Source organism: Stegodyphus dumicola, chromosome 1 (assembly GCF_044657685.1).
Source record: "Stegodyphus dumicola isolate Sdum_Otavi_A_Nest chromosome 1, ASM4465768v1".
In the NCBI taxonomy this organism is placed as follows: Eukaryota; Metazoa; Arthropoda; class Arachnida; order Araneae; family Eresidae; genus Stegodyphus; species Stegodyphus dumicola.
The window spans coordinates 60406833-60419152 of NC_140768.1; the positions used below are offsets into that span (position 1 = coordinate 60406833).

Below are 12320 nucleotides of genomic sequence, written 5' to 3' on the forward strand. Positions count from 1 at the left end.
TTTTATAACTTTTTTTCTGAAAAACCCTATAAATATTTTCTGATATTTTGGTTATTTTAAAATTATTTTTATTATTTTTTGAATACTGTACAGATTTTGGTATGTATGTATTAACGAAATCACCTAAGTAGACGTCGACAAATTTCAGAATGTGCCAAATTATAGCCAACATAATAATTCTTCAGTCAAGCAACATCGCCTTTAACTCTGATTTAAAATATGAGCTTATGGAATTTACCAGCAGTAGAAGACCTGCAAATATTTGTAATGAATAATTAATTCAATACATCAATTGTGCTTTTATTGAATGGTGAACAAATTCACAATCAAATCTTTCACAAAAGTGGAGAATAAAAATATGGGATATAATACAAATTTATGTATATAATGAAATCAAAAGTACACTAATTCTCATTCTAATGAACTATAACCGGGAAAACCTTTCGACACTTCACCTCCTTCTTTGAATTGCTTTTTCATTTTAGGCGCTGGTTTCGAGGAGCTGCCACATGTAACAGCGTATTTAATTTCTCGCATCAAGAGTTTGAACATTGACATCTGTAATCAAATAAGTTTATATTATATAAATTGCTGAAACTATTTAATACAATAGCTGATGATGGATCAGCAAAGCAAGATTATCCTAAGAACTTAAACAGAGGGTAAGGAAACGGATCTGACTGCAATAAGACTTTGCTTTGTAAGAAAATATTCCATCAAGTAGTACTAAAATATTTTTTGTCTGCTTTCTCAAGCACATTTTCATTTTTTCTTCTATAATACGCATAAACCTATATTTCAAAAGCAAAAATATCTATAGACGTAGACACAAGTAATTACGTATTCTACATAAATATTACCTATTAACATAAGCGTACTTATTATACATATATTTACTGACATAAAATGTATTGATGAATCTGCAAAATTTTAGACGGCATTATGAAAATTTAAAACTGCAATTTTAAATCTAAAATTAGTAAAAATGTAATTTTTAGAATACCTAAAGTTATTAAAATTGTGACTTTCTGAAAATTTAAAATCTTGTAAAATTGTGAGTTTCTGAAAACTTAAAATTGTGATTTGTGCAAAGTACAAATTTCTACCAATCCTTTTTTTTCACCTTTGGTAAAATTAATTTATTTGAAAACTTGAATAAATTAATAAGTTTTCTTCTTAAGCTTTCTATAATACAGGGGTTTTATAAACTGCAAAATGAGCGTTTTGAAGTTTTAAGAGTCATTTAATATGCTGGTTAATTTTTTAATTACACAGAAGATTCAGATTTCGAATTCAGATATAAAAATTACGTGAGGAGTTACAGGAGGCAGATAATGAATATGAAAGTATCTTTCTTGCACTAAACTAATTGTTGCCCTTTTGACCAGCAATTTTGCATACAATAATTAGACAAATTGTTAAAATGTAAGCTTTCGTATGTGTTATGCAGCAGCTTGATTTCAGGGAAAGTCACTATCTACAAGACACAATGGTTGTGTTTGCAGTTTCGTTTGAAAAACAAAAGGATGAAAAATTGTGTTTTCCCACTATAAAGTAGGTTTCCAGGCTCCAAGAAATAGGTTTATGCGAAAACTTTCAGAATAAACTTTGGAAGGGGGAATGTAACACTCTTCCTTTTAGTGTTTTCCGTCGTAAAAGTTGGGATATTGCTTACTTTCTTGAGTACCTAATTAACTAAATGGTTGCGTAGCTGAGGACTCGGTGATAATGAAAGAACGATGCATTGAAAAAAATGCACTCCTTTGAGAAAATTCGGCTCGAAATAGGGAAATAGCCAGCGAATCTGGAATTGAGGAAAAATGAATAAAATATTCTACAACTCCTTTTTGTGAACTGAAATGAAAGGACGACGGCTTCGAAAAAAGGAGTTTTCTCTGTGGAGTTTCGACTCCAGCTGTTGTGGGAATGAGCTTGGAATTGGTAATAAGATAATAAACTATTTTTCTAAGAATCATTCTTTGTGATTTGCCCTTTTCGTTTCCTTCCCCGCTGCAGGAGATCTTTTTGAGAAGTTAAAATTTCTCTCATTGCCTTAAGTATCAGTTTTGATTAATGATTAACAGATGGATAAATACTTAGGAATTGGTGAGATAAAAAGATGTGAAAAAAGCAAATGGAATACTGAAACGAGGGAGATAGTGTGGAAGTCGGGCAGATTAACTTGATTTTACTTAATATGAAGAAACCGGATCATAAACTCATGAAACTCTATTACTCCTCGAAGTCATGAAGAAACCTGATCTTAATGACTTCCAGCAGTAATAGAGTTTCCTGAGGTTATGAAGTGGAGTCGAAAGTGAAAGAAACATCTATAATAAATTGCAGCACTTGGTGCGGATTGCTTGGCAGATTTCAAAATTTATGCCTTGTGTTGCTTTTATAGTCATTCTCAGCTTAAGAAAATACTGTGTTTCATCGAGTAACTTGGTTTTAAGTCCGGCTTCAATAATCCTGTACTGCCGACTGTTTCCCAAAGAGGAATTTGTGCACCAGGATTCAGTTGCGTCGTGTGACGATTATCTAACTTTCTTTTAATTGCCAAACTTTAGTGTGCGATGAAATGAACCTGTCTACTACACCTTAATAAGAAGCTGTGTTTCGTCAACTACTTTAGTTTTGATTTTGATTTTGAATTCGACGGTTCAGTGTTGTGTTATCTTGCCCAGAGTGGAAATTGTATATTAGGGTCAAATCCTTTCGTATCTAACTACCTTCTCGACTGTTATCTGATATAGATCACTTAATCTTCGCTGAAATCATTCAAGACAGCCTCCGTAATTACACCTCACCTCTTTTTCGTGTACTGAATAATGTCTTGAAAAACTCTAAATTGATTTATGTGTTAATTAGTATAATTCTAACTAGAAATTTACTTATTATTTTAATGTTGTTAGGTATTATATAAGATTTCTCTAAGGTACTTAATATCGAACCAAGGGATTCCCATATTAAACACATTATGTTAATATAAAGATAATTATTCTGAATTGTTTGAAAGAAGTATAAATATTAAAATGATAATTTAGAATACATATATGGTTTGCATTTTTTATCTGTCTACCTTAATAAAGCTTAAGAATCAAATCTAACTATTAGTTAGACCCCCACTTGATAACTTAAGAATCAAACAAATTTATCAATTATAACCTAGTCATTTTTCCCTCAGTACAAATAATGCTATCTCTATTTCATTAATATTACTTTCCTATTAAAATTTTTTTATTAAAATACATGGTATCTGACTGAATATTCCTAGTAAGCAGAGTTATATTATTAATGAGATATTTGAAATAAATATGTTTGTTCTGATAATAGAAAAAATTTCAATCCATTTCGCTTCGTTTCACTCTTATAAAGGGTTTAACGTTTTAACTGTTACACTTATCCCTAAATACGGAATTTCATATAAATATTTCTTATCATATCACCTTTATCGTGTATTTTCACACCTTTATTATACGTTTTCATCTAACACTTTTCTTCCACATTTTTTCCCTCTACGACATTTCCCAGATGTAGTCATTTTAAAATTTATAAGAGGGTTTAATGGTTCTGTCTAATCTTTCAAGTATTTTAAATTAAGGCGATCCATTTTTAATTTTGTGGATTTCCTTAAACTAGAATTTACGATTATTTATTTAAATATTTCTGATTCCATACAAATGTCTATAATCGTACGAAGTGCTTCTAATATAATTCGCGTCGACTATTCACAGAATCCAGCACATTTTCTGGGACATATTTCATAAGTGGAACACTGCAGTAAATCTGGGCTGTCTTGAAAAATCCGCTAAATCTGTTTGGTGTCTCTAAAATATATGTCAATATTTTCAAATATTTGATTTTTGTACATATCTTTTATTTCATTTTTCAGAATGAAACATTTTATGTATATCCCCCCCACACACACAGACATGACATTAGAACAGCTGTATATGCACCACTCATTCAGATGGAGACATTTAGAGGTATACCACTTTGATTATAAATGACTTTCTGAAGATAGAAATAAATTCCAATTTTATTCAGCATTCGAATTCAATGTTGATAACTAGAAATTTTAGAGTTTACTGTCTCACTTTTCAGATTTAAATAACCTATGTTTATTAATAGGAATAGGATAGTGCATCTTACTTAAATTTTCAAACGCATTAGACTCTGCATAGACTTATTTTTCCCAGATTATAATAATCAAGAGGAATGTTTCCTTATTCTGTAAGGTTTAAAAACGACTATTCGTGATATTTTCAAGTGCAGCAGACCTGTTTTAGACTACTGATTCTTTTGTTTCACATATACTGTTACTTAAACATATACTGATACTTAAATGCAATAAAAGTAACATTTTCTCGCTATTTATATACTAGTATAAAAATTTTGCCTAAATTTTCAAACTGTTCAATTTTATCTATCATTCTAACGATCAAGAAATAAAATTGCTAAGTAGTCATAACCAAGCGACTTAAAACGCGTGAAATTAGTAAGATTAATTTAGAATCTCAAACTGACCTCGGGATCTTTTTCCAGTTTTCTCTGAAACCAGAAAAACTCTGCCACTCCAGCGCAGGCTGACAAGCATATTCCGAGCAGCATAACTACGAAAACACCGCCGACATTCCCTAATCCTAATTCATTGACAGATCCTGAAGCTTTCGAAGTTTGTGAACAACTGCCTCCTCCCTTCTTCTGTTTCCACCAGCGTTCTTTCAAGGTATGGAGTTGACCTTCTTGTTGGAGTCTCAGAATCCCACCTGTAAGCCAGTTCCGCAGTTTGTGGTCACCTGTATGAAGAAGAGAAATCAATTTTAAGCTAAACACTCGAATTGATACATTCAAATCCTTATTTAATTTTGCTTAGATTTGTGGTTAATTTGGTTGCAGCTCAGTTTCATTATTAGGGAAGACTGATATGAAATGAATTTTATACCACATTTTGCCCCTGCCGTATATAAAGGCTTTAACACTATGTTTTTAGATTTGTTACTCATACCAAAAGTATTTAATTTTGGTGTAAATGTAAGTATGTGTATTTATATATTTACGTTTGTTTTTATATAAGTTTTCATTTTATTGTTGTGTAGTTGTTATTAATTATTTACAATTTGCTTTTACCTTATTTTTTTACTATTCTGCTTAAATTTCTTCTGTTTTCTATAATTTTTATTTTTAAGTAATAATTTTATTAAGTGTTTGCTTCGATTTATTATTTTGTGATTTGTGCAATTTTGTATTTTTGTAGATATCATCGACTGCAACTCTATTAAAAATTTAACAAACCTTGATGACAAGTTTTATTGCTACGTAAACATCATTTAGCAATTTTCTGCTATATTATATCATATTTTGCATTCCCAGAAACAGCCTTTCACAAACTTTGGCTATTCTGAACTTTAGCTATTTTACCAGTGTGTTTCAGTAGTCCTGTTGCTCTTTCATGTCTGAAAAATTTCTTTAAATTCTACCATGTAATTACACTAACTTATAACACAACACTGTTGGTTTTTTTCCCAGTGAACAAACTTGCAGTTCTATTGCGTCATTTTTTAAACCGATGAAACGAGTTTGTTATAAGTGATCGTTCGAACGACGGCTTTGTGGTCTAAGTGGCATAAGCCAAGCTTCGTTGTCAGTCAGCCAGACCTTGTTACGTCACAGAAACTAGTATAAGGATTTTGCCTAAATTTTCAAACTGTTCAATTTTATGCCAATCTGCTATAAGAACCAACCAATCACAAGGAATCAAACACGAAAAAAAAATAATAAACGTTTCAAAATTAAGAAAATGTGCCTCCGTCTTTATTCTATTTTCCCCATTAATAATTTTTTCCGCTTAAATTTGCTCTTTCTATCGATAAATTCACTGAACACTTTTCAGTTTTTTTTAATAATGACTCAGTAGTTAAAAGCACGTAGCTATCAAGCTAGACGTCCTGGGTACGGGCCAGGCAGTTTTTGAATCTGCATTCTTGCAATGGTAGGCAGTGTGAGTCTACAAGACGGAACATCTAAAGAAAACAAAATGGCAGATGTTAATCCGAGATGCCGGACTAAGATAACATAACTCAAAATGGCAGCTACTTGAAGAAGATTCAAGCTTGTTTCAGTGATGAGAGTTAAATAAATAATAATTTCAGACAATTAAAAATAATTATCTATCAAACAATTGTATCAATTAAAAATATTTAAATTAGAAATAATCACAGATTAAACTAATTAGATTGAAATTTAAAATTCTTCCGTCATGGTGAACCGTTCAACTTTATGCCAACCTGCTATAAGAACCAAACAGTCAGAGCGAAACAAACACGAACTGTTATTCGATCTACAATTTCTCTCAGTTGGCTACTCATTAAAGCGCACATAACTTCACTTTCCCTGATTGGCTACGACTTACACCCTGTTCACAGATTCGGTATTAATGAACGCCTTACGCTATTAAATAATGATGACTAGACCACCGTGTAACTGCTCCTTAAGTAATTCTGTAATTTTGAGATCAAATAAACAACAATCGATCCAATTTTGAGAACTAGATCGATTTGGATTCTGCTGGAACTGTTTCAACTTGTTTTGTGCATAGCAGTTGTTATTTATTAAAGCTGCAATAAAGGTCTAAATTTTACATTTTGTCTGGTCTGCTTTTCTAAGACATATGCACAAATCAGTAACATGCTAATAGGAGCTTTATAAAGTTAATAAAATATCATATTGTGAAGACACATTATAATTTAAGATATGATTACAACTGAAAAGAGTTCTTCATTTGTAACATATTAATTAAAGCATAGTTAGCATAGTTTTTGATGTTTCTTAAAATACTGCTTTTAACCGTAATGCATCAAACAATAATATAACTGAAACTAAACACTAAACTCTGAGTCACAAACAGCCCTTAGAGAGCCATGGCCGGAAGTGCCCTGATATCTGCTTCCAGGGTGCTTGTGCATATTGCCTAGACAAGTGGTAAGTTTGTATAATATAACTAGAAATGATTAATATCTTATTCTTTTTAGCTAGAGGAAGGCTTGAGTGAAGTTGCATTCAAGTATTCAAAAAACATTCAGAGGAAAACAAACATGCTATCCTGTGGAATTTAATGTATTACATACGAAACCGTTTGAAAACAAATTAAATTTATATAAATCGAAGTATACTTTTACGCGCATCAGAATTTACAGATCATATTTTGTTTTTTTCTTATAACATTCTAAAAGTACTATTGATGGCATTCTCTACCAGAGATTAACTGTATTTTAAAAGGTTTTACAATTAATTTCAGCATCAGCACCCATTAAATCATTACATTAATTCTTGTTACCATTTCTAAGACAGTCACAGATTCTGATACTAGTACCTGATCAGATCCCATGATGTAACACGTATTTGCTTGTTGCAGTAACTTCATGCACAAGGGATTCCTAAAGCATTTTAGCTTGCTACATAAAGCTTCACAAATATAATACAAAAAGATTTTCTAAGAAATCAGTACTGCAAATAAAAAAAATTAGAAACTCTAATTTTTCAGAACTCATTTTAATGCAAAAAATAATATTTACACCGTTATGTTTCATACACAATATTTTCAAAATGTTGGAAATATTGCTGTTTAGCTTCCGTAGTGTTTCGTCCAAATTCACATTTTAGTAATAAACTTTCGATAACTGTTTTCCTTTCTGGGTATTCTCTGCAGGAATGTCGGAAGGTCACAATCATTTGTGCCTTTCGATAATTAGATGACTTGAAGCGTACCTCTCAATCGTTACATTTGGATACTCAATGACAGAAATGGGATTCCGAAAAATTAGCTCAGTATAATCCATTAAAATATTACGATCACTTGCAGATATAGCTAAATATTTTAGATTTCTACCAACGAATGAACCGAATCTTCAGATTTTAAACTTTTTATATGAATTTTAAACTCCTTGATTATTTTTCTGCTTGAAAAATTTCGACATCTATGATAAATGTGAATTTAGCTTGAAGAGATGGATATACCCTTTACAAGTAAGTTCATTATTTAGATTAGGGATGCCAATATGTATATATACAAAGAGAGATTAATAATAAAAAAATATTCAATTAAAAACTAACATTGTCGTGCAAAATACTGCGAATTAAGGTGGCCAGCTGTCTAATATAAAAATTAAAAACAAAAGTCTATGAAGCAGAAAGAAACCTGGAAATCAGTCTTGGAATAAAATGTAAGTTAAAAAAAAAAATGATTGAACAATGAAATAAAATTGATAATGCTTCAGTCTTTTTCAGGAAGTCTTTTTCAAAAAGTTCGTCTAATTTATGAAAATTATTCTAGAAGAATGTTACGAAATTTTAAGAATTAACACGTAAATAATACTCTATACTTATTATGACAACCTTTTTTTTATTCATGAAAGTTACCAAATTCATATGCAGAAACAGAATAATGTAAGAAACTCTGCCAAACATTCTCAAACTGCAACCGGCCTTAAAATTATTGATAAAGAATGTTGGCAAACCCCAGTATTAGCATTGAATGATATGTTAAATCGTTTAAAATAATTTGCATTATTACAAATTATGCATAAATGAGTAATCATCTATATTGGACTAAGGTTAAAATGGATAAACATTGCAGAGACATTAGGTTAATTGGAAAAGCCGACGAGATGAAAGATAATGAGTATAATTATAATGAGTATAATTAAAATTCAACCAAAAGAGACTTAGATATTCCTCCAAGAAAGTATCCTTCTTCTTAGGCAAGATAGCCCTCGCGTGCTTTACAGTAATCAAATAAACCGAACCAATCAACTCAAAAGGAATTCCAGTTTTAAATGCTCCAATGTATATTTGCATTTTCGTAACGTAAAATGTTATAAAAAGTATCAAAATATAGGAAACGTATGTTATCGTTTGAAAAATGTGTATAGAAATAGGCAGTCTATATGTTACTATTGATAGGAGTTATTTAAATGGCAGATTTATTTTGTAATATAGTAGAAAAAAAGCAAATCACATATGCACGTTACATGTTTCTTAACTTGACTAACTAAACTGTTGCCATTCAGCAAAAAAAAAAAAAAATGGAGCTGCACATGAATATTAACGAACATAGAGTCTATAATTACAGCATTGCTTTGGCAAATATAACATCATAAAAATAAGATAAAGTTTATTTCTAACGCTCCTCCTTGCCAAAATATGCCTAAAAAACTTTCACTTAAATTTATGAAATATAATCTTCAAAATGAGCGAATTAAGAAAAAAGGAACTTACAGAAACTCTTCATAACTGAACAATAAAAAATTGGTAAAAGAAATTTACAAGTGTTATGAGCATACACAGGCACCTTTCATGTTACACATGGAAGCGCTATTTGTGAAAACCTAAATATTTTCTCGGTTAACACTGTGTTCGAAATGTTTTTAGTCAGAAGATCAGCTATGTTTTCCTTGGAATTTACATATTCCAATTTAATCACATCTTGCTCAGTATAATCCCGGATGAATTGATGCTTGATGTCCATGTGCTTACTGCGTTCAGATGTAGTTTGGTTTTCTACGATGAACATAGCTGCTTGGTTGTGTACTTTTATAACTGAGGGCGATGCGATAAACTTCAATATCCTCAGTTCATTTAACAGTCCCCTTATACATAATACTTCTTTGCAGCCAGCCCAGCAGCCGCAAATTCGGCTTCAGCCTACGATAGGGCAACAGTAGACTCCTTCTTACTGCACCAATATATTGCAGCACCACGTAAGATCAGAACACATCCACTGAAGGACTTTCTGTCGACCTTATCAGCATCAGAGAATGTTTCACGGGCTCTTCCTGTCTTTCTGAATGTAAGAGATAGATGTTTGGTCTCTTTAAGATAGAGTAAAAGATGTTTAACACTCCTCCAGTGAAATTCAGATGGCTTCTCATTAAACTAGCTCATATAGGTACATGTCAGGATGTCTAAATGCAATGTCAGGACGTGTTTCGCAAGCAAGGTATAACAGGCTACCTATGGCTTGCCTATATGGAATTTGGTCTATTTCTGCTTTTATATATCTCCACTCTTCATCATCTACCTTTTGTTGTTTTACAGTGGGATCCATGGGTGTTGATACTCCCCTGACTGATTCTAATTTGAACACTTCCAGAATTTCTTCTATGTAAGCTGTCTGATCTAATGTTAAAGTGCCATCAATATGCTTCTGGATCATCACAGACAGTATTTCATTTGTTTCACCAAAGTCTTTGGCTTTGAATATTTGCACAACATGCTTAAATGTGGTTATTTCCTCTAGGGTCTCACCAATTAACATATCACCTACATAGATACCAAGATATAATACTTTGCTTGGATGGTAATAAATGCATGGATCACATTTTGAGCGTGACAGTCCACAGTTCTTCAAGAAAGTATCAAAACATTCATTCCATTGTCTTCCTGATTGCTTTAAGCCATACAAGCCTTTTTTAAATGGCACACTAGATGTTCTTTACTTTGCTCTTGAGATCCTTCAGGTTTTATCATGTATATGCCTTCCTTGAGTAAGCCATTTAGATAGGCATGTTGTATGGTGCTTTGAAGCAGACACCACCAAAAAATTAAAATTTGCATCTAACATATAAATTTCTCGATCAATTTTTACGTTGTGTAAATTAAACCGAACAACCCTTTATAACTAAAGACTGGTGAAGGTCGTGAACAAAGAATAAAATCCTACTTCTTAATATATCAATAAAACAAACATTTGAAAATTAAATATAGCTTATGATTTTATTTTTAACTTAGGCAGATTAAGAGAAATACAATTAAATATGTTATAATTGGCCTCTCGGGAGACATAATATATCAATAAAACAAATAAAAAACTATTTTCTTAAACTTTACGTACATAACTTATAAAGATCTTAAGTTTTATTAACTTTTATTTTAAAACTTTACTGTCCTCTCTTATTTTCCATTTCCAGCCAGAATAAACGCGTTAATCTGTTTATGCAAATTGTGCTTGCTAAAGCTTAAGTATTCAAGTTGTGGCTTTTCGCCATGAACAGAGTTAGGAGAGTGAGCCTTCTTGCCATTTATTCACGCATGCTTTTAGTCAGCTGCTCTACGCCTTTAAGGCCAGAGGTTTAGTCCTCTTGATATCTAAGACGCATTGTAGGTTTTCGCAGTTTTCGGTCTACAAACGTAATAATCTGAAAGGCCAATCTTAGTGTCATTCATTTGTGTAAAGTATTCGATGTTAGTTGTATTTAAATTTATTTAGCTAGTAGTTCTTATTTTCTTACGTTCAGACCACAAGTGGTTGGTCTTTGTATCCCGAAATACGGGAGCACCTGTAATTCGTGGAGAATAAAGGGTATTTAACCCTTCGTACTTGTGTCGTTTATTCCACACAGACACGAACATGGCTTGAGTAAGCTCCCTGTTACCATTCAGGATTATTAGATGTTTCTCAAGGTAATTAGAAGGAATAGCAGTTCTTGTAAACTGAACATTGGGACATTCCACCTCATACCAAGGACACCAAACTAAACTCAGTGACGTAACAACCCTAATGAGCCAAGGCCTGCAGTGCCCGAATCTGCTTTCATGACCGTGGGCGCCGGGTTACGTAAGCATATGCCCTGAATGCAAGTGGTCAGCTTGTCGCAAGACCCCTAGTGTTTAGTCCCCAAGCGAACTTGGTACTCATTTTATCGACCCAAGTGATGGAAATCAAGGGATGAAAGGCTGAGTCTACCTTGCCCAGCCCGGGAATCGAACCCCGGACCTGTGGTGCTGCTGCGCGATGCGTTAGCCACTTCGCCACCGGCCTCCATAACAATAACACAGTTGTTTCATAACATCATAACATTATGGAATTAAGTAGGTAACAGGAAGAATTAAGTATTATAAATTCTTATATTGCGTAAAATTAGTACTGCCTTTAACTGTTAAACCTCGTAGCGGAAACGGGGGTATGAAACATCAATAACAGAACATTTGTTTTCAAGATTTTTTTTACTTCTTAGACATCTTAAATTTTACTTTAAGCATTTATCATTAACATGGAGAAACTCCATAGGTACTGAATAGAAAAGCAATTTTCTTAAACTGATCAGATCACCTAGGCAACCCTAAAAATCTCCTAACTTAGTAAAGAGCAAAAATGTTTCTCAATTAAATAAGGCTGAAATTTTAACCATTAACCTGGGTATTATAAACCAAACAAAAATAGAGGTCATATTTATCTTTATCTCCGGAAGCGTCCTAGATATTTCATAAAGACAGAGAGCCCGAAGACAAGAAGAAAGGTAGCATGGTCGCCGCCGCAG

General features: G+C 32.3%; 1 protein-coding gene across 4 annotated transcripts in view; it reads right to left on the minus strand.

The window, feature by feature from the left end:
* Positions 1 to 284: 284 nt before the first annotated feature.
* The window catches only part of LOC118200612 (glutamate receptor ionotropic, kainate 2-like), an 82514-nt gene continuing 70478 nt past the window's right edge, over positions 285 to 12320 (minus strand). For all 4 annotated transcript variants that reach the window (XM_085815298.1, XM_085815292.1, XM_085815281.1 and 1 more), the window contains 2 exons: positions 4531 to 4802; positions 285 to 558 (listed from right to left, as the gene is read on the minus strand). In XM_085815298.1, coding sequence (XP_085671424.1) covers positions 412 to 558; positions 4531 to 4802 — 419 coding nt within the window. In that variant the 3' untranslated portion in view covers positions 285 to 411. The remainder of the gene's footprint in view (positions 559 to 4530; positions 4803 to 12320) is intronic.